Source organism: Hyperoodon ampullatus (genome assembly GCF_949752795.1).
Source record: "Hyperoodon ampullatus genome assembly, chromosome: 1".
Classification (NCBI taxonomy): Eukaryota; Metazoa; Chordata; class Mammalia; order Artiodactyla; family Ziphiidae; genus Hyperoodon; species Hyperoodon ampullatus.
Window position 1 is genome coordinate 68,504,135 of NC_136914.1, and position 27,939 is coordinate 68,532,073.

The 27,939-nt window shown below is 50.7% G+C and overlaps 1 protein-coding gene across 2 annotated transcripts; it reads left to right on the forward strand.

The window, feature by feature from the left end:
• Positions 1-217: 217 nt before the first annotated feature.
• TSPAN14 (tetraspanin 14) lies at positions 218-27,443 on the forward strand (the record flags this gene model as incomplete). 2 transcript variants are annotated; one of them, XM_079700394.1, is made up of 8 exons in its annotated part: positions 218-298; positions 16,816-16,866; positions 18,842-18,988; positions 20,734-20,904; positions 22,870-22,995; positions 24,306-24,350; positions 26,138-26,257; positions 27,372-27,443. In XM_079700394.1, the coding sequence occupies 8 exons, from the start codon at positions 218-220 to the stop codon at positions 27,441-27,443; spliced, it is 813 nt and encodes a 270-aa protein (XP_079556520.1). The 2 variants fall into 2 exon arrangements, with proteins under 2 accessions (XP_079556520.1, XP_079556521.1); XM_079700395.1 differs by lacking the exons at positions 16,816-16,866; positions 18,842-18,988; positions 20,734-20,904.
• Positions 27,444-27,939: the final 496 nt, after the last annotated feature.

The window sequence follows — 27,939 nt, forward strand, 5'->3', positions numbered from 1 at the left end:
CTTCACCTGATTTTTGTCTAACCTGTAGCTGCCATTGATAGTAAACCCACGTCTGGACTAGTAAAAGAGCACAGGGGACAATTTGGGGATTTCTGGAGGCTGAGTCTGTATCTTGCCTTTGCTCTTTCCTTGGGAAGCAGGTTTTGGGGAGATGTTTCAAAACTGAACCTGCTGTCTCATCACTCCTCCTCTCTCCACAGATCCTGCTTCTCAGAAGATGCACTATTATAGATACTCCAACGCCGAGGTCAGCTGCTGGTACAAGTACCTCCTTTTCAGCTACAACATCGTCTTCTGGGTGAGTGGATGAGAGCGGTCATGTTCCCTGGCGTAGTCCTTAATTAGTAAATCACGCTTCTTCATGTTCTTTTGATTTGCCAGAGCCCCGTGAGGCTCCGGGTGAGGTGGCTGACAGTCAGGGTCCTGCCCTCATGAAACCAGTGACAAGTATTGGGTTGACCAAAAAGTTTGTTCAAAAAACTGGAAAATCCAGTTCCGTTCAAAACGGAAAAACCAGAACAAACTTTTTGGCCAACCCAATAAATTATAAAGTAGACCGTCAGGTGCTGTGATGGGGAAGGCCAAGGTGATTGAAGACTAGGTTAAGGGGCCCTACCCCAGCCTTGGGGGTTCAAGAAGATGGGGCTCTGACCCAGATGCATGTCGGTTTCCCTCCACCCACACCCCAGGAATGCCCCAGTGAGACATCAGCTGCTGGGTCCTTTGTGTACATTGGACTGTGGGCCAGGCCTTGTCCTGGGCTCTGGGAGGTAAGGGTGGACAAGGGGAGTAAAACCCTGTCCTTGTGCTGGTGTTCAATCAGAAGGGTATTAGCCTACTGAGCCTCAGAGCAGGGAGGGTGAAGCCGCTTGGCCAGGGTGGTTGGGAAGCACATTCTAAGGAGAGGTGGCTTGTAGGCTGAGACCTGAGTACTAGTGAAGACACAGCTATGTGGGGTCTTGGGAAGAAAGCTCCAGGTAGGGAGAGCAGCATGTGCAGAGGTCCTGAGGCAGGAATGAATTTGGCATGTGCAAGAAGCAAAAAGAAGGCCATATGGCTGGAGCTGAGTGAGTACAGGGCACAGGGGACACAGGTGAGGACACGGGCATGAAGAAGCCAGGTCATGCAGGACTGTATGGTTCCCAGTAAGTAGCTGGAATTCTACTTCTTTCAGTAACTTTTGGTAGGTTATAAGTTGGATGGTATCATCTGATTTTGGAGTGATTCTGCAGAGTGAAGGCATGGATGGTGGCCCCATATTCTGAGATGGCATTTGAATGGTCTCTTAGCCAGCCACATGGAGATGTCAGTGTCCCGTACCAGTGGCCATCCTGGAGATGAAAGTCTTGGCCACCATCAGAGGAAGGGGTGACCAGATCATCGAAGGAAAGTGTACTGACTGAGGAGAGGAGGGGTCTGAATATTGAGGTGGGGATGCTAGAGGTGGGGTTGAGTAGGAAAGTCCTCTCCAAAGTTGGCTGTGAGTGAGTGGCCTGAGGTAAAAGGAAGACCAGGAGATTTTGTGTTGTGGAAGCCTTGAGAGGAAGCCCTTCATGTAGAGAGGAGTAGGATGAGGACAGAAAATTGACATTGGCTTTGACAAGGTGGAGGGTATGACCTTGACTAGAACTGCTGGGGATGGAAACCCACCTGGAGTTGGTCCAGGAGCCCATGGGACATGAGGAAGTGGAGACCAGTGACTCATGACAGTTCTTTCAAGGACTCTTGCCTTAAAGAGGAGCAATTGGGTACTGGCTGGAGATGGTCAAAGGGTTAAGGGAGATATCAGAGCATGTCAGTGGCATTGGTCCAGGGGGAGGCAGACATTGATTCTGTGCAGGAGAGCACGGTGACATGACCGCACACAGAGGGTTTTAAAACCTCGTTTAATACAAGTGTCGAGTCTGCAGCTAGTGTCTGGGTGGGGCCTGATGGAGAAGGAGGGACAGGATAAGTGGTCATGATGCCACATTTGCCTCTACTGAGGATTTTGGCATTTCCTATTTGGACTGGAACTCTTGACATAGAGGCCGACTTACCAAGATCTCTCAGCCTTTCACCCTTGTTTTTCCAGCATCACCTCCTGATGATTTATCTCAAAGTTTGGGGGGTTTTCTGTCCTGGAGAAGTAGGGTGGGATTCAGTGGCTTGGCCATTCACCGCAGGACTTTTCTGGTGCCCAGACAACCTTTCACCAGCAGCCTCATTATTGCCTCTGAGGTAGGGCAGTGCTGGACATTTGAGGTGGTTCCTGTGGGCCCCTCCTAATGGGAGGCTGTGGTTGCCCCTCCCTGAGATGTGTGGCTTCTCAGACGTGCATTGCTCCCTGTCTGGAGGAGAGCCTTCTGGCCTCACCTGGAGTCCCCAGCCCCCAGCCAGGTGCACAGTTGAGGGCCACCTGGCTTAGGCAGGTGGTTTGACACTTTAGACACTTTGTCCACCCGCCTGTTGTAACCCTTGCCCGCTGGCCCGCTGTGCTTGCTTGGCCTTACATCCCGACCTCTGACTCTCATCCTGATTTTTGCATCTGGAGTGAAACTCTCCTGCTGCTGCTGTGGCCCAGGGCCCTGGTAATCTCTGTTTCTTCAGAGCCTCTTCAGGATAGATTCTTTGCTCTTGGAAAGCTTTACTAACTTGCCCAATATAATACATTTGCAGCACCAAATTCACATAGTGGAGTTCATGAATCCAGAATTGTAGCAAGTCTGCTTGGTGATTGAAGGGGGCTACAGCGTTATCGTAGTTTTGCAGAATGGGCAGTGTCTGTGGTCGAGAGTTAATCATTTTTCAGTTAGTGTGCACTGGGGCAGAACAGGACAGGACAAACAGGAACAGTCAGGAAAACGAGGCATGAGAGCTCTGTTGGGAAAATGAGAGGGGGAGGCTGCCCGGCCCCTCCCTGCTGGGTTCTAGGCGGAGATTTGCTGTCTTCATCTGCTCAAGGAGCTGGGAATGTGGAATGAGGCTTAAGAATTGGAGCGCAGAGCCCTTAGGGAAGTGCATGGTGCAGTGGGGGTTCCTGGGTGCCAGTCTGGACTCTCAACCTGAGCTGATTTCTTTGTGAAATACTGCTCTCACCTGCCTGCTGCCTGCCTCACAAGGTTGCTGAAAATGAATAAGATGATGTGCCAAGCCCTTACCTCCTCAGAGAAGTTTTCTTCTTTAAATGGAGAAAATACAAAAATAGAGGAATATAATGAACCCCCCACCCCGGCTGCCATGTTCGCATCAGCTAGCCTCAAAAGTTACCAACTCAGCCTATCATGTTTAATTTATATCTTCCCCCACCTTGGATTATTTTGAAGCAAAGCACAGATGGATCATTTTGCAGAGAGTTTTTGTTTGGTTTTGATGAATTAACAGTGAGTAAGCGGAGCAGAAGAATGAGAGCCTTGATGGTGGACTTGGGCTCCGTAGGCAGGTTTGAATATGCAGAAGCAACCTGTTGAATTCCTTGACCAATTCTAGGTGTGGGAACAAGCAGAGGTTTTATTTAACAGTTTGTCCCATCCAGAATTATTTTCACAGTAACATTATTTATAGCAAACACCTGTAGCCTACCGTTTTTTTGTGTTTTTTATTTTAAGCTGTCTCCTTCCAACTTCAAGGCCGAGATTTTTCCAAGGGACCATTAATACTTGCTTGAGGCGAGAGATGCGGATGCCCACAGTGTTTGTGTCTCTTCTGAACTGCATGTTTTACTGGGTGAACATGGAGCTGGGCTTCATGGGGACCTTATCACAGGGATGTCAGGAAAATGCTGCCACCACAACATTTTGAGGACACTAGCACTTTTTACCCTTTCTTGGTTTTTAAAAATTATTATTGTTATTATTTTAAAAATTATTTTATTTATTTTTGGCTGTGTTGGGTCTTCGTTGCTGTGCGTGGGCTTTCTCTAGTTGCGGCGAGCGGGGGCTACTCTTCGTTGCAGTGTGCAGGCTTCTCATTGCGGTGACTTCTCTCTTTTCTTTTTATAAATTTATTTATTTATTTATTTTTGGCTGCATTGGGTCTTCATTGCTGCGCTGGACTTTCTCTACTTGCCACGAGCAGGGGCTACTCTTTGTTGCGGTGTGCAAGCTTCTCATTGTGGTGGCTTCTCTCGTTGTGGAGCATGGGCTCTAGGTGCGCGGGCTTCAGTAGTTGTGGCTCGTGGGCTCTAGAGCACAGGTTCAGTAGTTGTGGCACACGGGCTTTAGTTGCTCTGCGGCATGTGGGATCTTCCCAGACCAGGGCTCGAACCCATGTCACCTGCACTGGCAGGTGGATTCTTAACCACTGCGCCACTAGGGAAGCCCGGTTTTTTTAAGTTATAATCATTCCTTGGATGTGTTAGACCTGTTTCTAGGGCAAAATCTCACTTTGACACAGGAAAATGCAAATCAAAACCACAATGAGATATCACTCTCACCCATTAGAATGAGTATTATTAAAAACCAGAAAAATAACAAATGTTGATGAGGATGTGGAGAAACTGGAATCCTTGTGCACTGTTGGTGAGAACGTATAATGGTGCAGCTGCTATGAAAAAAGTATGGCAGTTCCTCAAAAAGTAAAAAATAGAATTACCATATGATGCAGCAGTTCTCCTCTGGGCATATACCTAGAAAAATTGAAAGCAGGATCTTGAAGAGATATTTGTGCACCCTTGTTCACAGCAGCGTTATTCATAATAGCGGAGAGCTAGAAGCAACCCCTGTGTCTACCAAAGGATGAATGGATAAACAAAAAGTGGTCTATACAGACCATGGAATATTATTCAGCCTTAAAAATGAAGGAAATTCCTACACATACTACAACATGGGTGAATCTTGAGGACAGTATGCTGAGTGAAATAAACCAAACACAAAAGGACAAATACTCTATGATTCCACTTATATGAGGTACATAGAGTAGTCTGCTTCAGAGATGCAAAGTAGAATGGTGGGTACTAGGGGCTGGGGGGAGGGGAAAATGGGAAGTTACTGTTTAATGGGGACAGTGTCAGTTCTGCAAGATGGAAAGAGTTCTCTGGACGGTGGTGATGGTTTCACAATACTGTGAATGTACTTAACGCCACTGAGCCGTACACTTAAAAATGGTAAGGTGGTAAGTTTTATATTATGTGTACTTTACTATGATTAAAATTCTTTAAAAAATCTCACTTTGACTTGCAGAGGAAAGGAAGCTGGGAGGGGCTTACAGCCTTTGTCTTTGTTCATTCTCACCTCACCTGATTCCACAGAGAATTTGAGCTTCCCTGGTTTTGCTGAGTGAATCCTCTCGAGGGATGATTCCGATGATGTCTGCAACTCCCACCACAGACACTGAGTTTAATCTGCAAAGATTCTGATAAAGCCCTTGCCTGGATCTATTTCAGAGGTGGATTAAAAGTGAGAAACGGAGACTGCTTGTAGGCACAGACGACAGAGAGCCCCCCCTGCTGTGGACCTTCTCAGTGACAAGGGCAGGTCTGAGCCACAGCTTCCCTGCTTGTAAAATGCAGGAATTCATTTCTGACCCTAATGTGCAGCCTGTTTCTGGGTGAGAAACATGGACATTTGTGCTCTGTGACCAGCATGGCTTGAGGCCCCTTCCTTCGAAGTAACAGATGCCTCCCACGAGTAGGGTGAGCATGTAATTTGTGCTCCAAGTTGGGAAACTTTTAAGAATGAAAGAGAGGTTATTAAGAATTTTTCTGGAACAACAGATGTGCCCCAGGACTGCCCCAGGCAAACCAAGACAGTCCCTAACCCTAACCCTTCCCAAGAGAGGCAAAGCCAGTCTGATGCGGAAGGACCTAACGGCAGCTCCCTGCCCTTGCTCCCGTTTGTGGCATTTTTGTGGGTGGATGGTCTTAACTCTCTTTGTCTGGCCCTACAATGGGCTGTTGACTCTGGATCATTCTAACCGTTCGAGAATTGCCCTTATTTGAGCTGAACTCTGTCCACGTGATATCAGACCCCAAGGCCTGATCCCTAGGTCTGAGTCAGATGGTTTCTCTGCTTCCATTTCTTGGTAATTCAATGCAGTCAGAAAGGGAAAGTCTAGTGTTTTAATAACATGTGCAGACTATTTCACTTTCACTGCTGAGAGGTGGTACCTTTTTTCCCTTCCAGTTTTATTTACTAAGCTTTTGTAACTGCATGGAAATTCTAGAAGACTACACAAGGCATCCCATCTTGACTGTGTTCCCTCCTTCAGGCTCCATTTTCCTGTCTGCAGTCACACATAGTTTCACATCTTGGTGAGAGTATCCACGTGATCATCTGCGTTTTCGTATCAGCATCACCTAGTGTAGAACATTCCAGGTTGCCGCATAGTCTTCCTGATTGTATTTTTGGAAATTCCTATATTGGACATTTAGGTTGTTTCCAATTTTTCTACTATCCTAGATAAGGAGCAGTGATTAGTTTTTGTAACACAGATCCTTCCCTTTGGGGAAAGGGGAGAAATTATTTGCTGGGATAGATTCCCAGGAGTGAGAGTAAATGGGTCAGAAGGTGTGTCCATCGTTTTGACCTGCCTGACATTTATATAGTCATATTCTCCAGAAGGACTGCCCCAATTCATAGGAAATAGACCGCCTTTTCTTTTGGCTCATAGGGGTGTGTGTTTGTGTGTATTCTTCCACATTTTGTCTTGCCAAGACAGAGGGCGAGGATTGCTTAATTAGAGACTCCGCTAGAACTAGGAGTTGCTGATCCGTTTAGGGCCTCAGCTCCTGATCTCACTGGCTCAGGCGCATCTGCAGCTGGGACCACCAGGAGGGATTTGCGAGGATGGGCAGTATGGTGCACTGTGATTATTCCCCAGGACATATGATTATTACACACTCACAGGGTGGTGTCAGGTCTAAGTAACTGGTGGTGTGTATAACTCTGCTTCCTTGGCCAGTAAATAGTCAGCGTGGCCCAGTCTGCTGGGGTGATTTGTCGTGTATGGGGGAGTACCCTATTCCCATCTTGTTTGTACCTTTTTTTTTTTTTTTACCTAGAAATGCTTAAAAAAAAATCACTTCCAGGGACTTTCCTGGTGGTCCAGTGGTTAAGAATCCGCCATCCAGTGCAGGGAACGTGGGTTCAATCCCTGGTCAGGGAACTAAGATCCCACATGCCGTAGGGCAACTAAGCCCACGCACCGCCACTACTGAGCCCGTGCGCTCTGGAGCTGGCACACCACAACTAGGGAGAAGCCTGCGCGCTGCAACGAAAAGACCCCACGTGACACAACTAAGACCCGACGCAGCCAAATAAATTTTTAAAAAAATCACTTCAGTTGAAGTGTAGATTAAATAGAATAGGCCTCTCGCCTTCTGAAATGGCCCACACTCTGTCTGTGGAGTGTATTTCTCCCAAGGCCATTCTCGCCTTTTGAGACAGACTGCATTCTGACTATGGAACATGTATCTCTATAAATAAATCCACTTCTAATATACATATTGATACATACATACATAGAAAGAAGAAAGGGAGGGAGGGAGGGAGGGAGGGAGGAAGGAAGGAAGGAAGGAAGGAGGAAGGAGGAAGGAAGGAAGGATGAACCTGTACCCATTTCAAGGGTTCAGTGCGCTGAGCTGGCAGCTGTATCCTCCCTCCCCTCTGATCATGATCGCCACGATGAAGATGTGAAACGTTTCCATCCCTCTAGAAACTGTCCTTGTGCCCTTCTGTAGTCACTCCCTCCCCACCCTTCCCCTGGCAACCACTGATTTGCCTCCTGTCACTTATATAAATTAGATTTCACTCTCCGATCTGACTTCCTTTAGTTTAGGTGATGTTTCTCTGTTGTTTTTCTGCTTTTATTTTATTAATTTCTTTAAAAGGTTTTCAAACATCATGTTTTTATATTTAATAATTGTGGTAAAACATACATAACAAAACTTAGAATCATACCCATTTTTAACTGCCCAGTTCAGTGGCATTAAGTGCATTCACACTGTTGTGCAACCGTCACCACCACCCATCTCCAGTCTATTGCGCTGCTTTCTGCTCTTTTTATTATTTTCTCTCTTCTACTTATTTTGGGATTATTTTGTTCTTTGTCTGGCTTCTTAAGGCAGAAGATTAGATCATTGATTTTAGATCTTTCTTCTTTCCTATAGTGTAAGTACAGGCATACCTCATTTTATTGTGCTTCCCAGACACTGCATTTTTAGCAAATTGAAGATTTGTGGCAAGCCTGCGTTGAGCAAGTCTATTGACACCATTTTTCCAGCAGCATTAGCTCACTTTGCGTCTCTGTCACATTTTGGCAATCCTTAGACTGTTTGAAACTTTTTCATTATTATTGTATTTGTTATGGTGATCTGTGATTAGTGACCTTTGATGTTACTGTTGTAAAAAGATCTATGACTCACTGAAGGCTCAGGTGATGGTTAGCATTTTTTAGCAGTAAAGTATTTCTAAATTAAGGTATGTACATTGCTTTCTTAGACATAATGCTATTGCACACTCAATAGACTACAGTATAGTGTAAGCATCATCTTCCTATGCACTGGGAAACCAAACAATTAGTGTGACTTGCTTTATTGTGGTGGTCTGGAACCAAACCCAGGTACATCCAAGGTATGCCTATATTTGATGCTCTGCGTTTTCTGCATCCTACACATTTTGATATGTTTTCATTTCATTGGGTTAAATGTCTTGTATATGCATACTGTTTACATAATGTGTCTTTTCTTTCCCTCTCTGGCTTACTTCAGGATTTTCTCTTTGTCACTGGATTTCAGCAATTTTATCATGATATGTGCTGGTGCGTTTTCTTTGTGTTCTGTTTGAAGTTCATTGCATTTTATGGATTTGTGGGTTTGTATTTTTCATCAAATATGTGATTACTCCCATCATTATTTCTTCAAATGTACACCCTCCCTCCCTTGGACTCCTTGTTGTCCCACAGGTCACTGAGATGCTGCTCAGTTGTTGTTTTTTTTAACCCCCTTCTACCATTTAGTTTAGAAGTTTCCTATTGCTTTTTCTTTAAGTTCACTCATCTTCTATAGTGCCTAATTGGCAGTTAAACCCATTTAGTGATTCTTCGTTTCTAATGTTGTATTTTCTATTTCTAATAGTTCTATTTGGATCTTTTTTTATATTTTCTATTTGTCTCTTCATTATGTATATTTTCCTTTAAATCTTTGAGCATATTTACAATATCTATTTTAAAGTCTTTGCTGATTCCATCTTCTCTCTCATTTCTGTGTCTTCTTATAGTTACTGAATTTCTTTCCTTGTTATAGGTCATGTTTTTATTTTCCCTCTTGCCTATCTAGTAACTTTTGATTGGATGCTAGATCTAATTTTTCTGCCCAAGTATTCTTCCTGTCTTGGTCAGCTTGGGCTGCCATAACAACATATCACAGGCTGTTTGGTTTAAACAAGAGAAATTTATTTTCTCCCATTTCTGGAAGCTGGAAGTTTGAAATCAGTTTGCCAGCATGGTCAGGTTCTGGTGTGGGCTCTCTTCCTGGCCTGCACATGGCTGCCTTCCTGCTGTTTTCTCATGTGGCAGAGAGAGAGAACCCAAGCTCTGGTCTTTCTTCCTCTAATCATGGAGGCTCTACCCTCATGACCTCATGTAACCCTACTTACCTCCCTGCCTCCAAATACCATCGCACTGGGGGTTAGGGCTTCAAGATATGAATTTTGGAGGGACATCTTTTGAGTCTGACATCTTTTGTTAAATCTTGTATGTGAGATTCATTCATGCTGTGGTACGTAATTGTAGATCGTTGATTCTCATTGTTGTGGAATATTCCATTGTGGGAAATATCATTTGGGTTATTTGCAGTTTTAGGCTATTAAGACCTGTTGAAGTAATATAAAAATCTACCAGGGTTGGAGACCCGAATTATAGGGATGTCCTGGGGTTCATGTGGCTGAGCTGAAGGAAATCCTGTCTAGATGGTTTCAGTGTGATAGTTTAGTGCAGGACTTGGCAGACTACGGCTCGAAGGCCAAACCTGGCTGTCTGCTTGTTTTTGCACATACAACTTTACTGGAACACACTCCTGTCCATTCGTTTACGTATTATCTGTGGCTGCTTTCCTGCTATAACAGCAGAGTGGAGTAGTTGAAACAGAGACCTTCTGGCAGGCAAAGCTGAAAACACTATCTGCCTTACAGAACTGTCGACCCCTAGCTTAGTATCTTGTTCTCTACTCACTGTTAATCACTGAACTGTGCCAGCGATGGAAGGGGCTGGGGTGGGGTGAGGCTGGGGTGGGGGTTCCTTCTCTCCATTGCCTGGGGCGCTGCCTGTAACCTCCCTTGGAGAACTCTGCCTCCCTGCCTTCCTTTCTTTCAAAGGCTGATACAGTCAGATTCCTGGGCAGGGCGTGGTGGGCGTGAGCTCCCTGTTATCAGGGAGCACAGAGATTCTGTGGAAGCTGCCCCAGAGCCCTGTGGGTAGTCCTCCCCACCTCCTCTCGGGCCCCTCTGCAGGAGTTCACTGGCTCTGCGGGAAGGGCACATGTGCTTCTGGTTTTCAGAACCACCCTTCCGGCAGGAGGAAAAGCTGGTGTGTGATAGCTGTGTGACCCTGAGCAAGGCACCATCCTGCCCTGGGCCCATTTCCCTCCGGGATAAGAAGCTGGGCTTTAGCGTCCCTTCCAGCTCCCAGAACTTCCAAACTCCCACAAAGAACTGGCTTGGTTTAAGCTTTTTTAAAAATATGAGACTGTTTTGAAAGAGGTGTTCCTTTTACGCTCTGTTTAGGGTCCAGAGTGACCACAGTCTGGAGGGGCAAGGCCTCCTGATCCCGACAGATGCCTGGGACTCCCCCTCAGTGCACTGGCTCTCAGGGCCAGGTTGGGTCTGGGGTCTGTGCCCTCTGGTGTCCTTTCAAGTGACCACAAGCATCTCTGGTGTTCCCTGGACTCCCCAGGCCTGGACTCCGGATTTCCAGTTCTGGAGAGTGAGTGCCAGGACTGTTGGGTTTCCACCTGGCATGATTTATGGTGGCAGAGCTTAGGCAGTGGGAGATGCAGAGGCCCTTGGAGATCATTGGTCTCCACCTATTCAGTTTTGCAGGTTGGCAAACTGAAGTCCAAGAGAGGTATGGCTTGCTCAAAGCCACAGGGTGAGTTAGGAACAGAGCTGAGGCAGTTCTTATCTTCTTCCACTCCCTGCCCTGTTTTCTTTCCATCATCCTTTCCCCACCTCACTTGAAAAGCCTCCAGAAGGCATCTGTTTCCTTAAACTCTGCTTTACTCTTGTCTCCAGAAGCCCAATAAAACAGATGCCTCTGGAAAGGAGGACCTTGTCTCAGGACAAAGCTGCGAGTCGTTGGGGGATGGTGTGCAGAGTGCTTTCAATCCAGCAAATGCTGATGGCGTCTTGAGGGTCCCCGCGGCCTCTGTTCTGTCTCCATGTCAGGGCAGGGCTCGCTCAGTGCTCCAGGGTAAGCACGATACTTCTTTGAATTCTTACAACCCTCCTATGACCCAGGAAGGGCCATCCCCATTTTGCAAAGAAAAACAGGCTCAGAGAAATTTCTGGACTCGCACAAGTCCTGTCACTTGTTGCAGGGTGGAGCCAGAACCAGGACCGGCTGACCCATGCTGTTTTTTCAGTGCTGCCCTGGACTCCCTCGGGTTTCGGTGCTTACTCTTGGGTTTCCTTCTTGTTTTTTTCTGAGGCTCCCTCTGGTGGCTCAGGAGCAGGGGTTCTGTGAATGTCACCCTTCCTCAGCCAGGGGAGTCTGCAAGAATCAGGGGCCGGCAGGGCATGGCCTGAAAGCGTTTCGTGGCTGCTGGTGGTTTGTCTTGAGCTTGTGGAGGAAAGTCCTCTGGAGCCTGCAAGAATTGCCTAAGTGCTTTCACACGCACTGAAGTGAAATCTTACAGGAGACCAAGCCCACTAAATTGTGGGTGATGAGGGGCTGCTTTTGACCCGCTCGGTGTTGGAATCCTCCTCCAGTCCAGCAGGGCCTGGCTAGATGTCTACACTTCCATTGTGTCTGGAACCTGCTGGGTAAAGGCTTGCCCACTTGGTGAGTGAACTCCGTGTGGCTTCCGGAACAAGGCAGGGCTGGACCAGCCCAGAATGCCCCCCAGGAGACCTCTCACTTTCTTTCACAGGGGCCTTTGCCTAAGGTGGAGAGGTCACTACTGAATCTTCACAGTGGCTCCCAAAGAGGGCCTGACTGGACACAGAGTGATCCTCCCCACCTGATGATGTGGGACGTTGGCTTTAGGGTTGCACAGCTTAGAAGCCCCTTCTGCGGACTCCCACGCCGCCGGGCACTGTGACTGCCCCATGTGATGGAGGGCACAAGCTGGTGCCCACTCTTCCTGCCTTGGGTGGCTGCCTTGTGGGCAATGAGATAACATGCTGTCAGGACAGAGACATGCAGGTTTGTTTCTTAACTTTGCCACCAGCTAGCTGTGTGACTTTGGGCAAATAACCAAATTGTTTTACATCGGAATTTTCCCATTTGAAAAATGAGGGTAATAGTACCAGTGTTATGGGGTGTGGAGGGCCTCTTTAGGTGTATTGTGTTTAAGGCAGCACCTGGCACCCAGGAAAGGGTGGTGCTGGCCCTGGTGACCACCGCAGGGTATGCACCTAATGGTCCAAGGCTGGCCTCCCTTTGGGCTTGGTGGGAGTTGGGCTCCATTCTTTGGGAAGGAATTTAATCAGGTGATAGAAGAGAGACAAAGGAGGTTACTCTGAGGCTGGAAGGCACCTTAACTGTCACTCCCAGATGGTTGGCAGCCAGGAGGACAGCCCATCTCCATAGACCATCTGTCCAAGGGAGGTCCAGGGAAGGGTCTCCACGGGGAGCCAGGCAAAGCTGTCCAGAGTCCTGGCTCATTCAGGGGGCTGTCGTGTGAGCTCCCAGACAGGTCACTTCCCCTGTTTGGTTCTCCCTCAGTCTCCTTGTCTCTAAAACAACTGTTGGTCCCTGAAGGTCCTGCCTTGGACCACTGTTCACTGAACCCATGATCTGACATGGGTCCCTGCCCCCCCGGTTCCTGTCTTTCTGGTGCAAAGTTAAGTTTAGTTCTTCCTGTAAAACAGAATGGAAAAAAACACAAGCTCTCATTCTTAGAGCCCCGTTGTGAGAGAAGGAGAACTGGGTTGCGGTGGTAGGGAGCTGGTGTCTCAAGCTGACCGTATTCGGCGAAGCGTTTCCGAGGGGCAGACCTTCTTCACTGTCCCTCGTGGCACCGGGTGGTGGGTAGGTTGTCATGGAAAGTGCTTAGGCAACCCTGAACAGAATAGAAAACATCTCTGCCCTCAGAGGGCTTAAGTGGTGGGGAGGCACAGTAGACAGACAGACAGCTCATGTGGTCTAGGATATGTGCCATGAAGAAGATCTAGCAGGGAAGGAGATCAGGAGTGATGGATGGGGAGCGTCCACATAGCATGGCAAAGGGAGATGTGTTTGAGGAGGAGAAATTTGAAGAGACCTGAATGGAATGAGGGAGGCAGCCAGGAAGGGATATGGAGGAGGAACATTCTAGGCTGAGGGATCTAGTCAAGGCTCTGAGGCAGGGATGAGTTTGGTGAGTTCAAGAAACAGTAACAATACCAGGGTGGCCCAGAGAAGGGGATTGGGACCGGGGAGCCGGGTCGGAGATGGTGTTGGAGACGCACGCCACAGCGTGGCTGCCCACGTTCTTGTGGTCTACGGCAAGGAGTTTGAATTTTATTCTAAATGTGAAAGGAAGTCATCAGAGCATTTTGAGGAGGAGAGTGATCTAGACATATTTTTAAAGGATTGTTCTAGTTGCTTGGGGACCTGTGGGGAGATGGTGGGGAGGCCCCTGCAGGGATGAAGCATGGACAGGTGGGAGCAGAGAGGGTATGCTCTGTATTTTGAAGGTAGGACTAACGGAAGGGTCCTGATAGGTTGAATGTGGAGTTGGAGGGAGAGGGCTGTCAAGCCTGAGGTCTAGGTTTTCTGTCTTAAACGAGTAGATGGTCAGTGGTGCCATTTAGTGAGAAGGGGAGAGGTGGGGAGGAGCTGCTCCGGGGTTGGGAGACCACAGCTCCATTTGGGGGCACGTGAATGTTGAAATGTTACTAGTCATATTCAGTGGACAAGTCAAGTAGACATTGGAGTGTTTGACTCGGGAGCAGCTATGGCTGGAGGTTAGGATTTGTGAGTCAGCCATGTTAGCTATGAGATCTGAGGCAGGGATCTAGAGGGCTCAGGGGAGGGCAGGGGTCCAGGACTGTGAGCAGTGAGGTTCTCCAGCATTTAGAGGGCTCTGAAAGACGAGGACAAACCCACAAAGGAGACTGAGAAGGAACAACAGGGAGGGTGGAAGACAATTGTGTGTGTACACTTGGTGTCCCCAAAGCTGAGTGCCTCAATGACAGAGAGAATGACCAGCTATGTTGGGTGAGATCAGGTAAGCTGAGGCAAAAGACTTGACCCCCCCGCCGCTTGGCAAGAGGGAAGTGAGTCATTGGAGACCTTGAGGAATGATGGGGAGAGAGGCCTACGGGGATTCGGCAGATAGTGACTGGTCACCTTCAGGCTCGCTTACCGTGCAGTGTCAGATACTCGGGAAGGGAAGGGAAGTGGTCGTGTACCCCATCAAGGAAAACGAAGCCCTCTTCATCAACTCGTTAATCCAATGGGAGGATGGAAAAGTGGGAAATCAGCACAATGTGATGGAAAGGACCACGTGTCGGCTCCATAGAGCCTAAGTTCCGGCAGCAGAGGGATCTTTGCCCACGTGGCGCAGTGCTGTCTCCAGTGCTTGAGATGGTGCCTGGCACTTACTCAATGCCTGTTGAATGAATGAGTGAGTGAGTAAATGAATGAACTAAACAGAGACTTGGGATCTGGGCCTTCTCACTTACTGCTTGGGATTGTTACTGAACTGAACTTGTGTTCGCTCGCCCGACTTGCAGCAAAGCCAATCCTTTTGCTACCAGGTTGTGGTGAAGGGAAGTACAAGGTTTATCGCAGAGTGCCCAGCAAGGAGAACGGGCAGCTCGTGCTCAGAAGACCCAAACTCCCCGATGGCTTTCAGTCAAGGGTTTTTAAAGGAAATGTTAGGGGTGAGAGTCGCAAGGTATATGATTAACTTGTGGACTTTCTTCTGCTTGGTTAGTGGTGATGTAACAGGGAGATGGTTCGGGAATCTGAATCATCTGCCTTCTGGTTCCAGCCAGTCTGGGATCCACGTACCTCTCAGGTCAGCGGGTAATCACCATCCTCCACAGGGTTGGGGGTGGTGGTCTTAGTTTCTGCAGAACAGCTCAAAGATAGCATTGTGTTGTTATCTAAATCCCTTCTGGAGGAACCAGGAGTCCTTTGACTCTGTTGTTCTAATCAGTAGCTGCTTGAGTCTGCTCTTTGGAATGGGGGGAGAGGGGGAGGGGAGACCAACAAGAAGCAGCGGGCCCAGAGGGGCTCGTACCCAAGAAGGCCCTGCAGGGTCCTGCTCGGTGTCAGTCCCCCCTTTTCTTTGATATTCCTCAGTCTTGAGGGAAACAGGGGCGGGACGAGAAAGGGAATAAAGTTGTGGATAGAGAGATTAATCATCAACTTGTCAGGGAACTCTGTTTCAGAGGGAATAGGTTTCAGAGTTTTGGTCCTGGCCCTCTCGGCTCGCGTGCTGCTTTGTTAGGTGGCGGAATCAGGTCTTGGCAGGACTCCTTCACTTGGGGTCCACAGACTGCTGTGGGAACCAGCAGTAAGGAGTCTGAGAACCCTCTGAAATTCCCTCCAAAATACTGGGCATGTGCACATTTTCTGAAAGTGGCCTGTGACCCAGAGGAGGTTGGGAACTCCGGGGCTTTCTCTGAAGGCCCTTCTTCCGAGTCCAGCCTCCTAGGGCTTGCAGCGAAGTAGACAGGAGTATCCTAAAGCTGGAGAATACACTTGGGAAAGTTGCAGTCACAGAGAACCTTGCCCTGTTGTTTACCGTGAGGTCCTGATAAATGGCAGCAAAATGCCAGCAGAGTATAAAGCAGTTAAGCAGAAAAATAGGGGGCTGCTTAATTTGTAGAGGCCATGTGGTGTTTGTTTTCTATGGAACAGTCCTCCCTGGCGTAGGAATCTGTGGAGTGTATTTGGGGGGGGTCCCTTTTTGTCATGGTGCACGTGAGGCACCTTAGCCCCAGTGTGTTCCTGTGGGTAGGAGGTCAGGTTTGGGGGGCACTGCTTTTCTGGGGTGAGCACTTGGCTTGGTGCAGGCTTCTTTTAATTCGGTAACATAACCAGGCATTTCCTGAGCACAGGCATGCCCTGCAGTGCAGAGTGTAGGTACCACGGTGAGGAGCCTGAGCCTCGCCAGCAGATGGCCTGGGCGGCTGCTTGTCTGTGCTTGGAGTCTGTCTCCGGGGCTGGAGGCCCGAGGCGGGCGGCACAGGGGGTGCTCTGTCCTATGCAGGGCTTCACCTGCACTGGGAGCCCGTGAAGGCTCCTGGGGCAGCCATCATAAGGGGTGATGTCTTCTTACACACCAGATAGTGCATTGAAATGAGTAGGGGGCTTGTGGAATGGGGAAGAAATGGGGTGTGGCCTGATGTCTCTAACTCCATAGTCTCTCCTGGACAGAGTCTGCTCCGAGATCTTTGTCTCTGCTCTCCAGAGCATGGGGCCAGCTGGGGTTGAAGGAATTTGTCCCAATGGTCAGGGAAGATAGGTGTGGGTTATCTGAAGAGCCTCACCGTCCTGTTGTTCTGGTGTAGAGTCCCTGGGACCAAGGGGTCTGCCTTGCCCTTGCTCTGCCCAGCCTGGGCACGAGCCAGGAACACCCCCTGACTAGCAGTGTGGTCCCTCCTCTGAGAAGCATGTTCATGGAGCTGGTTTCTGACCTAACTTTCTCTCTCTCTCTCTCTCTCTCTTCCCCTTGCGCCTGCTCAGTTGGCTGGAGTTGTCTTCCTCGGTGTCGGACTATGGGCGTGGAGCGAAAAGGTAGGTGTGACTGTCACTAGGACCCTGAGCATCAGTCCGCCAGGTTTGTTCAGCTTTAACTGTCCCTTCCTCCAAACTCCTTCCTGACGAGCCTCTCTTGTGCAGGGTAATGGTTTGTAGTCATTAATCTTTACAGAGCCGGCTCTGGGAAGCTACTGAACTTATGATGAAAACTCCTGGGATCCTGCTGGCCCTGTTTCCCTGTGGTAGGGTCGCTGCTAGAGGTCAAGGTTGGGCTGGTAGGGATTTTGAGCCCTGTGAGTGTGGGGAGCCCTCTCTCCTGGTCCCAGAAGCCCTGAGTCACCCTGGGGCATGTCTACAGCTGTGTCCAGGGCAGGCCTGGGGCTACCTTCTGGAATGGACCCTGTCTGTGCCTCTGGGAGCCAGCAGGACCCTGAACACAGTTGTGTTGATTCCTGAAGCTCTTGTTCTCGTCCACGGGAAGGACCCCTGAGTCAGGGAGCAGGGTTCTGGGATGTGCCCCACTGGGCGCCCTGTAGGCACCTTTGAATCTCCTTGCCCAGCCTGTGGAGGAGAGGGGAGGAGAGAAGACCAGGCTGTTATTGTCTGGAAGGACAAGGGGCAGTTGGAAGTCCAAGGAGGGGACTAGACCGGGTGTGGGCAGGGTGGAGTTTTGGTGCCACATTTTGCTCTGCAGGTAGGTGGGTGCTGGGGAAGTAGAGAGCCCAGGCTGGAAACAGTGGGAGCTGAAGCTTCCTCTTGAGTCTCAGGCCCAGGGCCCTCTGTTCCTTCAGTGGAATCTCTTTCTGCTTTCAGGAGGAGGAGACAGGAGCACTTAGGTCTGTGGGCTTTTTGCCATGGCCTTAGGAACTGGTCTGCCTTGGGGTTTGGGCCCCTTTAAGAGCTTGTAGTGCAATGTCCCTTTGCCCTAGACCAAGAAGCTGGTGCAAACCATGACTCGTAGTGCCACCGTGTGACCGCCTCTGGAACAGCAGCATCTCAGCCAACGGAGCCCTGAGCCTAGGCCTGGCTACCCTGGCTCCCTGATTCTAGCTGGGTGCCTGGTCCGGCTGCTCTTTTCTCCATCCTCCTTTGAATCCTGTAGAACTGCTCTGTCCATTTCAGTTGCCATTAGCCAGATGTGACTAATTATATCTAAATTAACTTAAATGAAATACAAATTAAAATTCAGTTCTTTAGTTCCACCAGGCCACATTTCAAGTGCTCAATAGCACATGTGACCAGGGGCTACCATTGTGAACAGTGCAGATATAGAACATGTGCATCATCACAAAAAGTTAGTGGGTGGCGCTGCCTTCGCCTGTCCTTGGCGGGTGTGCTGTTCACAGGCGTGTTCATGTTGAAGCTGTTTTCATCTCAGGATAGTGGGGTGCTCCATGAATTGAATGCAAAGTCAGCCACCAGATGGCCAGAGGCCAGAGCCCTGGGGTGCCTTGACCACGGACCAGGGCCTCTTCCACCCCAGACCTGGCGTCAGTACCCTGCAGACTACAAAAGAAGTGTGGGGTCTGCCTGGGAGGAGGTCACAGCCTAGATGGAGACCGGGAACGGGAGAGTGGCTGGGGGCTGACGTAGGCAAAGATCTACTGGGCAGAGGGGCCTCTAAGGGGGCAGGTGGGGAGGGGCTGTGCCATGCCATGGCTTTTTTTTTTTTTTTTTTTTTTGTGGTACGCGGGCCTCTCACTGTTGTGGCCCCTCCCGTTGCGGAGCACAGGCTCCGGACGCGCAGGCTCAGCGGTCATGGCTCACGGGCCCAGCCGCTCCGCGGCATGTGGGATCTTCCCGGACCGGGGCACGAACCCATGTCCCCTGCATCGGCAGGCGGACTCCCAACCACTGTGCCACCAGGGAAGCCCCATACCGTGGCTTTTAATGACAAGACTGAGCCTTGGAAGGCAGGTCCCTGTCCTCATTTAGGTCTGGACACAGCCCCCCAGGACACCCTCGACTCTCTTTGAAGCTGATGTTACCCTGCTTTCTCTGCCTCTTTCAGGGGGTGCTGTCCGACCTCACCAAAGTGACCCGGATGCATGGCATTGACCCTGTGGTTCTGGTGCTGATGGTGGGCGTGGTGATGTTCACGCTGGGTTTCGCTGGCTGTGTGGGGGCCCTGCGGGAGAACATCTGCCTGCTCAACTTTGTGAGTGGCCCCAGACACGTGGGTGGGAGGAGATGGGGAGGTAGGGGTATGGGCTCTGCCAGGCAGGCCTAGCCCTTATCTAGGGGGTGAGTAGCAGCTCTTACGAGCCTCCCCCAGGATCTGGCAGTGGGGGAAGGAGGCAGCCCTTGGTGCCCTGCTGCCCAACGAAAGGTAAGATTTCAGGGAACAGTCAGATGAATCAGATCCTCATCTCTGGAGAGGTTGGGCCCCTCTGGATTTTATCTCCTAGTGGGCAGAGTCAGCTGCTCCCTGGCCTGCTCTCCTCCCCTTCCCTTGCCTTTCATCTCCCTTCAGAAGTCCCAATTGTTTGTTTGCTACTCACCTTTGCCCTTCCTGGCTAAGATCAAAAGATGTCAATAATGTTAGGAAATCTTTTCCCTCCTCCAGGGTGTGTGAATGTGTTGGCTGTGCAATGCAGCATCCTTAATTTCCTGGCAGAACTTCGAGTTACTAAGAGTTTAGTTTTATACTTAGGTACACATTCATTTTGAAATACATTCAGCTAAAATTAAATAGCTGATGGGGAAAACACATATTTGTGTTTTGCACTATATTTTTTGTTGAATTTATTAGATCAACCTTTTTTTCTGGGCTTCATTTAGAAAGCAAAACACATGGGCTTTTTCTCTTTTTTTTTTTTCTCTTAAAGACTATGTTTGGTTACCTTGCTTCTCTATGAATGGAGATTACATTCTGGAGGGCCTTCTGCGTGTGTATGTTTGTACATGTGCATGTCTTTTTTTTTTTTTTTTTTGCGGTACGCAGGCCTCTCACTGTTGTGGCCTCTCCCGTTGCGGAGCACAGGCTCCGGACGCGCAGGCTCAGCGGTCATGGCTCACCGGCCCAGCCGCTCCGTGGCTTGTGGGATCTTCCCGGACCGGGGCACAAACTCGTGTCCCCTGCATCAGCAGGCGGACTGTCAACCACTGCACCACCAGGGAAGCCCACATGTGCATGTCTTATTTTGAGATATTGCTGGTTGTTGCATAGCTGCTTATGGCCAGTGATAACGGCTGTGATAACTTGAGCTCTACAGGCTGGAGCCCTGCCTTGATGGGAGGGAGTGTGGACCTGTGACTGCAGTGGCCTATACAGAATTCCACCACTATTGTGGCCAGGGACAGCTGTGCTTCTGCAGAGGTTTTTATGCAGTTGACTATCATATACACACATACAGAGTAGGTACTGATAAGGTTAGCAACTCCAGAGTTGTAAAGAGCCCTGCCAGGGAACTCAGATGTCCTGTATCTAAAGTATGAAACCTGAGTGAACCTCAGCTTCCTTATCCCTAAAGCAGGAGTAACAGGTTTCTAGCAACTGGGATGGTTGTATGTGCGAGGAGAGTGGTCAGATAGTGTGTCTGGAGCACAGTCTCTGCCCTGAAGGAGCTGATACCTGGTGGGGTAGGATAGCCATTCATTCCCGTGATGGAGTTTCCTTGGAGTGAGGGCTACTTCATAGGAGATGGTTGGTACGTTGTCTTGGAGCTTTCTCATACTTTGACTCATCTGATTCTTACCAACAATGCAGCAGTGTGAGTAGGGATGAGTTGCCCAGAGTACCCAGCTAATAACGTGGGATTCCCCAGACTCCACCGTGGGTCTCTTGGGTGCCGAGCTCGTGCTTTTCGCAGCAGGCAGAGGTTCTGGGTCGGACAAGGATGCGCGTCCAGCTGGGAGGCCAGAGGTGTAGTGACTTCTGCTCCTGTGCTTGTCCCCCTGCAGTTCTGCAGTGCCATCGTGCTCATCTTTTTCCTGGAGCTGGCCGTGGCCGTGCTGGCCTTCCTGTTCCAGGACTGGGTGAGGGACCGGTTCCGGGAGTTCTTCGAGAGCAACATCAGATCCTACCGGGATGACATTGACCTGCAGAACCTCATCGACTCCCTTCAGAAAGCTGTAAGCACCACCTTCTCCCTGATAGAGCTTGGCTTTCCTGGCTTCAGTCTGTGTGCATGGCTCGGAGGCCAGGCTGGTGGGGAACACTGGGCCTTCCCTCCTCAGCTCTGCCCACAGCCAGGAGGCCAGGGGAGGTGCTACCCCCCGACTCTGGTCAGGTTAGGTTTGTCTGCTTGTGGTTGCTGGCGGGCCAGGCTTGCTCTCAGGGTGCCCTCCCCCATCTGCTTTGGGCAGGGAGTCCAGCTGCACCCACGGCCACCCTACCCTCTCCCCCCGCAGGGCCCGGATCTCTCCAGCCCTGGCCACGCAGGCGGCTGCAGTCTCCTAGGTGCTGTGTGTGCTGAGGGGTAGAGCTGGGCGCGTGACTCCCCGTCTGAGGCTATTCTTGTCCCCTTCCTCCTCGGGACCTTTTCCCCTTCCTGTTTGGGAGGGCAGAGCTGCCTGGAGGAAGGTTCTTCAGATGGAGAGGAATGTGACCTCCCTGGACTCTGTTCCCGGGGGTTTGTTTAAGCAGTCCCAGGCTGTGGCCTTTTCTCTCAGGCCTTCGTCCCCCTTGTGTGTGGCTGTACCTGGAGGCTGGGACCACTGCTGTCCCCCATCCCTGCCACCCCTCCCGCCCCAGGAGAAACCCACTCACCACCATGCCAGCCTGTGTAAGGTTGTTGTTTGATCTGTGCTCTGCCAGAAAACCTAGCTTCCTCAGGAACTTTTTATATGGAACCCTTTTGTTCTGAGGAGAAAATAGAAGAGCATTAAAAGTAACTATGATCTGTTCTCCTTATTAACCAGAACTTGTTTACCCCTTATTTCATGTATTGTAGGATTCCGCAAAACCCATTTATGTGATCAGAGATCCTTCCTCTGTTGTTAGATCTCTTCCGTGTTCGTCTGCGAAAGTCCCCATCCCACCCTCTTCTGACATCACTGCCTCCTGTGCCTTTTCCTTTTCTGTTCAAGGCTGCCATTCTCTCTTCACTTCCACATAACCTTGGGCTTGCTGGTGTCAAGGATGCCAGGGTGGTTCCTCTCTGCACTGGCCTCAAAGACATTGTGGTTTTCTCCACTGCCTTCCTCTCCTTTTAAAAAATACCTTTCCTTAGAGATATTCAGTAAATGATGGAGCTTCCTCATGGTAAAATATCAGGTAGTCGTTAGGGCACCTGGAACCACGGAGGACGGGGGCAGGGGAGGCGGAATTTTTACCTTAGGAATGAAAGTGAAGCCAAAATCCTGGTTGTGGGCCTGTGATTACGGCCATAACCGTGACAGCTGTAAGGGCAAGTGTGAAAACGACATCTGCTCTCGGATTGGGACGCCACTGACGTCACAGTGCTGCTTTCACTGTGTTTGGTTTTACTATTTTTTAGACAAATGGAGTTTTTCTTTGCTGCTTCAGCAGATAGTGGGGGGTTCTGGGAAGGGAGGGTGGAGACCCCGGGTCAGGGACAGAGCTTTGATTGCGTTACCTTTCACCCCAGTCATAACTCTCCTTGGGAGTAGACTTCAGCAGCTGTTTCCTCTAAAGAGGCACGAAAGGTGACTGGGGCCAGCTTGGACCTTTCCTGGGGAGGAAAGCACACTGCCCACAAAGAGGTGTTCTCTCGGGGGGCAGTAGAGGACCACATCAGAAGGAGAGCGAGAAGCCCGTTCTCCCGGGTTGGGGGTCAGTTGGGGAGGAAGGGAAAGTTCCAGGGTGAGGAGGGAGTGGAGCTGACTCCAAGGGCACTGCCGAGCCGGCCTGGTGTGTTGGGCCCAGACAGGACCTGGACACAGTTTCCTTCTTAAAGGTCCACTCGGGTCACCTCGCTCACATCTCGGTGATGGGAGGTCCGTGGGGCAGGCTTCGATTTCTCTGTGTGATACACAGAGGTGCACTGAACCCCATGTCCCTAAGACAGACACCCTACGCCGGGCAACGACAGTCCTGGCTCAGAGCCCCGACAGTTCTCGGCTTTATGATTGCAGAACCAGTGCTGTGGGGCATATGGCCCTGAAGACTGGGACCTTAACGTCTACTTCAACTGCAGTGGCGCCAGCTACAGCCGTGAAAAGTGTGGGGTGCCCTTCTCCTGTTGTGTGCCCGACCCCGCGGTGAGTCTGCCTGAGCATGGACGGTCCCTCTGGAGCGGAGCAGTTCCTGCCTCCCTGAGGGCTCTGGCTTCTTTTCTGCGGATGGATTGAGTGCCCGGCTCCCCCTCCACTTGCCTCAGGGCTCTTGCAGCTCTGAAATCCTATACCTATAAATTCCATCAGCGTTTTTGCATGGCCCACCCTGGCTCTGGTGTGCTGGGTGAAGCAGGCAAAAAACAGTGGTCCCCCTCCCGTGAGGGGCTCTCACTCAGGGGGGCCTGGACAAGATGCTGTGAATATAATGAGCCCTGGTCTCCTTTCTCTGGAGAAAACAAACGCTCAGTCCTCCGAAGCCCTGCGCAGTGGCATACATCGCCATCTGGGGGTGGTGCAGAATTATTTCACTGTTCTTTCCTCTTCACCTGTCTTTATCCCCAGTCCACAGACCACATCCTTGGGTTCCAGAAACTGAGCTCTTGGGTGCCCCCCTGCCACCCCGTTTTTTTGGCTACGCTGTGCATCTTATGGGATCTTAGTTCCCTGACCAGGGATTGAACCCAGCGCCACAGCAGTGAAAGCGCCGAGTCTTAACCAATGGACTGTCAGGGAATTCCCTTGGGTGTCCTTGAAGGAGCACTGAATGTTTGCCCAAACCTAGCCTGAGCGGAAGGGAGCCCCTACGGCCGTCAGTACCGTCACACTGCCTGGTGCTGGGCCACGGGGCTCTGGGCGCGTTCCCCAGCCCAGGAGGGGCTCAGGTCTGCAGAGGCTGCACAACGGTGTCTGACATCTCCACCGTGACTCTGAAATCTTTAGCAAGTGTAGCTTTTCCCTTCTAGCTCAGGGATTGGCAGACTATGACCCCTGCACCAGGTCTGGCCTGCCGTCTGTTTTTGGATGACTTGTGAGCCATGAATGGTTTCAGCTGTTTTAAGTGGTTGAAAATAAATCAAAAGAAGGATAATATTTTGTGCCATGTGAAAATCATGAAATTCAAACTTCAGTGTCCATAAATAAAGTTTTATTGAAATACAGCCATACCTGTTCATTTACATATTGTCAATGGCCACGTTCATGCTACAACAGTAGAGTTGAATAGTAGCTACGTAGGTCGTAGGTGGGTTTGAAATGTTTACTATCTCGCCCTTCACACAAAAAGTTTGCCAACCTCTGTGCTAGCATGGAAGGTTAGTTGGCAACATGATGGAAGGGCATGAGCTGTAATGGAATTGGTGCAGGTGTTTGCTGGTGTTTGGTTGTGACTTTTCTAGAGCTTTCTACCACCGGCTTCTGGAGCACAAAAATGACTAATCTTTCTGCTTTTCTTACAGCAAAAAGTTGTGAACACACAGTGTGGCTATGATGTCAGGACTCAGGTGAGAGCCCCAGTGCATATGACTTTGAATTCTTCAGGTTTATTCTCTAGGGTCCAACTTCCCGATTTAGCACAAGTGCAAATTGGAGTGGGAAAGCCAGGGGAGACTAAGCTCAGAGGTGCCACCTAAGCTGGGAACCAGGCGAGCCGGAGCACACGGCCACGCACACGCCTTCCCTGAGCCGCTGGCAAGACAAGATTCATGGGAACAGTAATGGGTGTGATTTCAAGCTCTGTGAACCACAGTCACAAAATCTAGCAGTTGCTACGTTAGTGGAAAGAAGATGGATGAAAGTTTGGGGGAACAAAGACGACATGTTTAAGAGGCCCTTGGAGTCCCAGGAGGTGTCTGTTATGTAGGGGTTCAGGATGGAGTTGCAGGAGGCACATGGCTTGGTCCAGCCGCCATCATGGAGGTGATGCTGACAGGGAGGGAGATAGGCTCAGGGCAGGAGCAGGGCTCAGTCCTCTAAGGGCTTCCTCAGGCCGTAGGGAGTGTGCGCTTGGATGTGAAGAGGCAAGGGCCCACCCCAGTCCTTGCTCTGGTGGCCTCTGGTGATGTGAATGACAGCTGTTCTGAAGGAGAAGGATCTCGGGGAAACTGCAGACACCCCGCTGTTGGCCGTGGACACTAGGGATGTGACCCTCCAGGCTGGGAAACCTCAACTCCCTCTACACTGAGCTCCGCTTCCTAGCGATGGGCCTATGTCAGCATCAGCTTCTTCAGTGACCAATTTCCTCGCCACTTGTATCTGCTGGGGCTGCTGTAAAAAAGTACCCAGGCCCTGCGGTTAAAATAACAAAGATTTAATTTTCTCATAGTTATGGAGGTTAGAAGTCTGACGTCAAGGTGTCAGCAGTGTTGGTCCCTTCTGAGGCCCCTCTCCTTGGCTTGGATGGTGCCTCCTCTTCCCTGTGTCCTCACATGGGCTTCCCTCTGTGTCTGTCTGTGTCCTAATCTCTTCTCACGAGGACACCAGTCATATTGGATTAGGACCAACTCCAATGACCTCATTGTAATTTATTTACCTCTTTAAACAGCCTCTCTCCAAATACAGTCACATTCTGAGGTCTTGGGGGTTAAGACTTCAACATAGGAATTTTAGGGGGACATAATTCAGCCCCTAACACTGCTAACGAATGACTGTTTTGTCAGTGTTTCATGGGTGAGGCTGATAGGGGAGGGGGCCCGGGGCTGACGGCTGTGTTCGGGTTGGGTGAGGACACGGTGTCTGCCGAGGCCACGTCCCTGTGTGCTGACTGAGCCTCCACTAGGGTCGGCTTCAGCCCGTTCCTGCTGGCTCTGCTTCTTGGAGCCAGGCTCACCTGGGCTCGGGGGCACACTCTGAGAAGCCATTGTCCCTTCCCTCTCCTGAGTCAGAAGACGCTGAGCCCTCTTTCCCCAGTTTCTCTCTTTAAGGCACATTTTCCTTCCCTCATCCCCTCCCCTTTCTCCAGATGTGGGCTGTGGAGGTGTGTTGAACAAGCTGACCTTGAAATCTGTGGAGGCCCTAAGAGAAAGGGGTTAAAGATCACAGCCAGGGAGCCTTTGCTTAGACAGGTTATAAAATGCGAACTGCCCGGGGAGGGGCAGAGACCGAGGCAGATAGACGTGTTTCTCCTGGAGAGTTCTGTCTGTCCGTCTGTCCTCAGCACCAGCCTCCCAGATCCCTCGTTCCCCCGTCACACGCCAAGCTTTGCTCTGCCCCCGGCGGGAGCCCTCTGGGGATCCAGGGTGGGGACGGCCTGCGTGTCTTGGGCTCAGGCCGCTGTCCTGTTTCCCTGCAGCTGAAGAGCAAATGGGACGAGTCCATCTTCACGAAAGGCTGCATCCAGGCGCTGGAGGGGTGGCTCCCACGGAACATCTACATCGTGGCCGGCGTCTTCATCGCCATTTCACTGCTGCAGGTTTGCCCCCACTGCCCTTTGTGGCTTCCTCTCCCCTTGTGGCCGCACCTGTTCCTTTGAGCCAGATTTTACACTGGGAAAGATGCTGGTGGCCGAGGGCGCGTGAGGCCCGGGGTGAGTAGGCTGGTTAGTGTCTCTCAGGAGAAGAACTGGTGGGAGAAAGTCAAGAATTCAGTGAATCAGAAAAACCAGGAGTTTTTCCAGTGTTGCCCAGGGCTGGGAGGAGAAGCCGGCAGCCCCCCAGGCAGCCTCGGAGGCAGCTGAGGCTGCTGCTCTGTGGAAAACCCACCATTCAGAAAATGTTCGGCTCTGACCTTGCCTTGAAGAGGGTGACTGGGGTGGACTCGGGGTCACCAGCCATCCACGCACCTTTTTCCTCCTTCACTCAGTGGTTGACTGATCTCAAAGGAAGGCCGAGAGACAGAAGCATCTGGAAAAAGAAAGAAAAAAATTTACTTGCAAAGCAGGCAAGGATCTCTTACTTCAGAAGGCCTGGCCCTTCAGATACCAGCCACAAGAAGGATTTAAAGTGGGGGTTAGGGGAGCAGAATTCCTCAGGTCACCAAGTTCACATTAGTCTGTTCCCGGTAGGAAAACATCAGCCTTCCCACATGATTATCCTGGTCACTGAGGTCGGGGTGTAGCTTCAGACATCAGCATGGCCCAAATCGGGGACAGTCTTGTTTTTATGGTGGAATCCAGGTTTACAGGAAACATTCGAGATTTGGTATTTGGGGAATCAGAACCAGTCAGGGTGACCCTGTCATTTTCCGTTTCACCCCGGGTACAAAGCGAGTCGCGGCCTGTGGTATGAGATGTGCGTGGTCATGTTGCAGGCAGGGCAGAACGTCCGTTTTGCTTCTGTGGTGCCTGCTGTTTGCCCCTTCTAGGCTTTAGGGAAGATCCCGCTGTTTTTTACACAGCAAAGCAGACCCCGGGCTCATTTGTTTTAACTGCGGGTTGGTCTCGTTTGGCCACGTGCCCAGTTGCTGCTCTCTGTCCTCAGCCTCTGCGGGTGGGTGTGGAGGTGACGGGAAGTGCAGGGTGCCCTGCCCTACCTCACCCTCTGGGCCCCGATGCTGATGGCCGCTGCCTCTGCCGGCTTTGTTGGCAGATATTTGGCATCTTCCTGGCGAGGACCCTGATCTCGGACATTGAGGCAGTGAAGGCAGGCCACCACTTCTGAGGAGCCACAGGTGGGCGAGCAGAGCTGAGCCACGCCGTGGAGGCCGAAGCCCTTCACCGCCATCAACTTCATGTCCAGAGGGAGAGAAACGGACGCACTCAGCCCGAGCCAGCACCCCGCCTTCAGCATCCGCGTGACATGATCTCTCTGTTTCGGCTTGCTGGTGCTGGAGACCGAGGGGCCCCCTCTCACCTGCACAGACTTGTGACCAGCAGCCCCGCTGGGGTCTGCCTGGAGTCAGAGGGTATGTCTTTAAGTGGGGGAGGTGACTCTGAGGGACAGACCGCTCTGGTGGCTGCACCCTGGCCTCCTCACCGCTCGTGTCATTGGTGCTGGCCTAGGGGGCAGCCACACCTTCTGTGGCCCTCTGAGTGCCAGGGGGGCCCGCAGTGTCTGCACAGGTCGGGGTGTTGGCAGGATCCTCGGCCATGTCAAGTGAAGTAAGCCTGAGCCAGTGTGGGGGCTGGTGCCACGGGAGTGCCTCGTCCATTGTCCC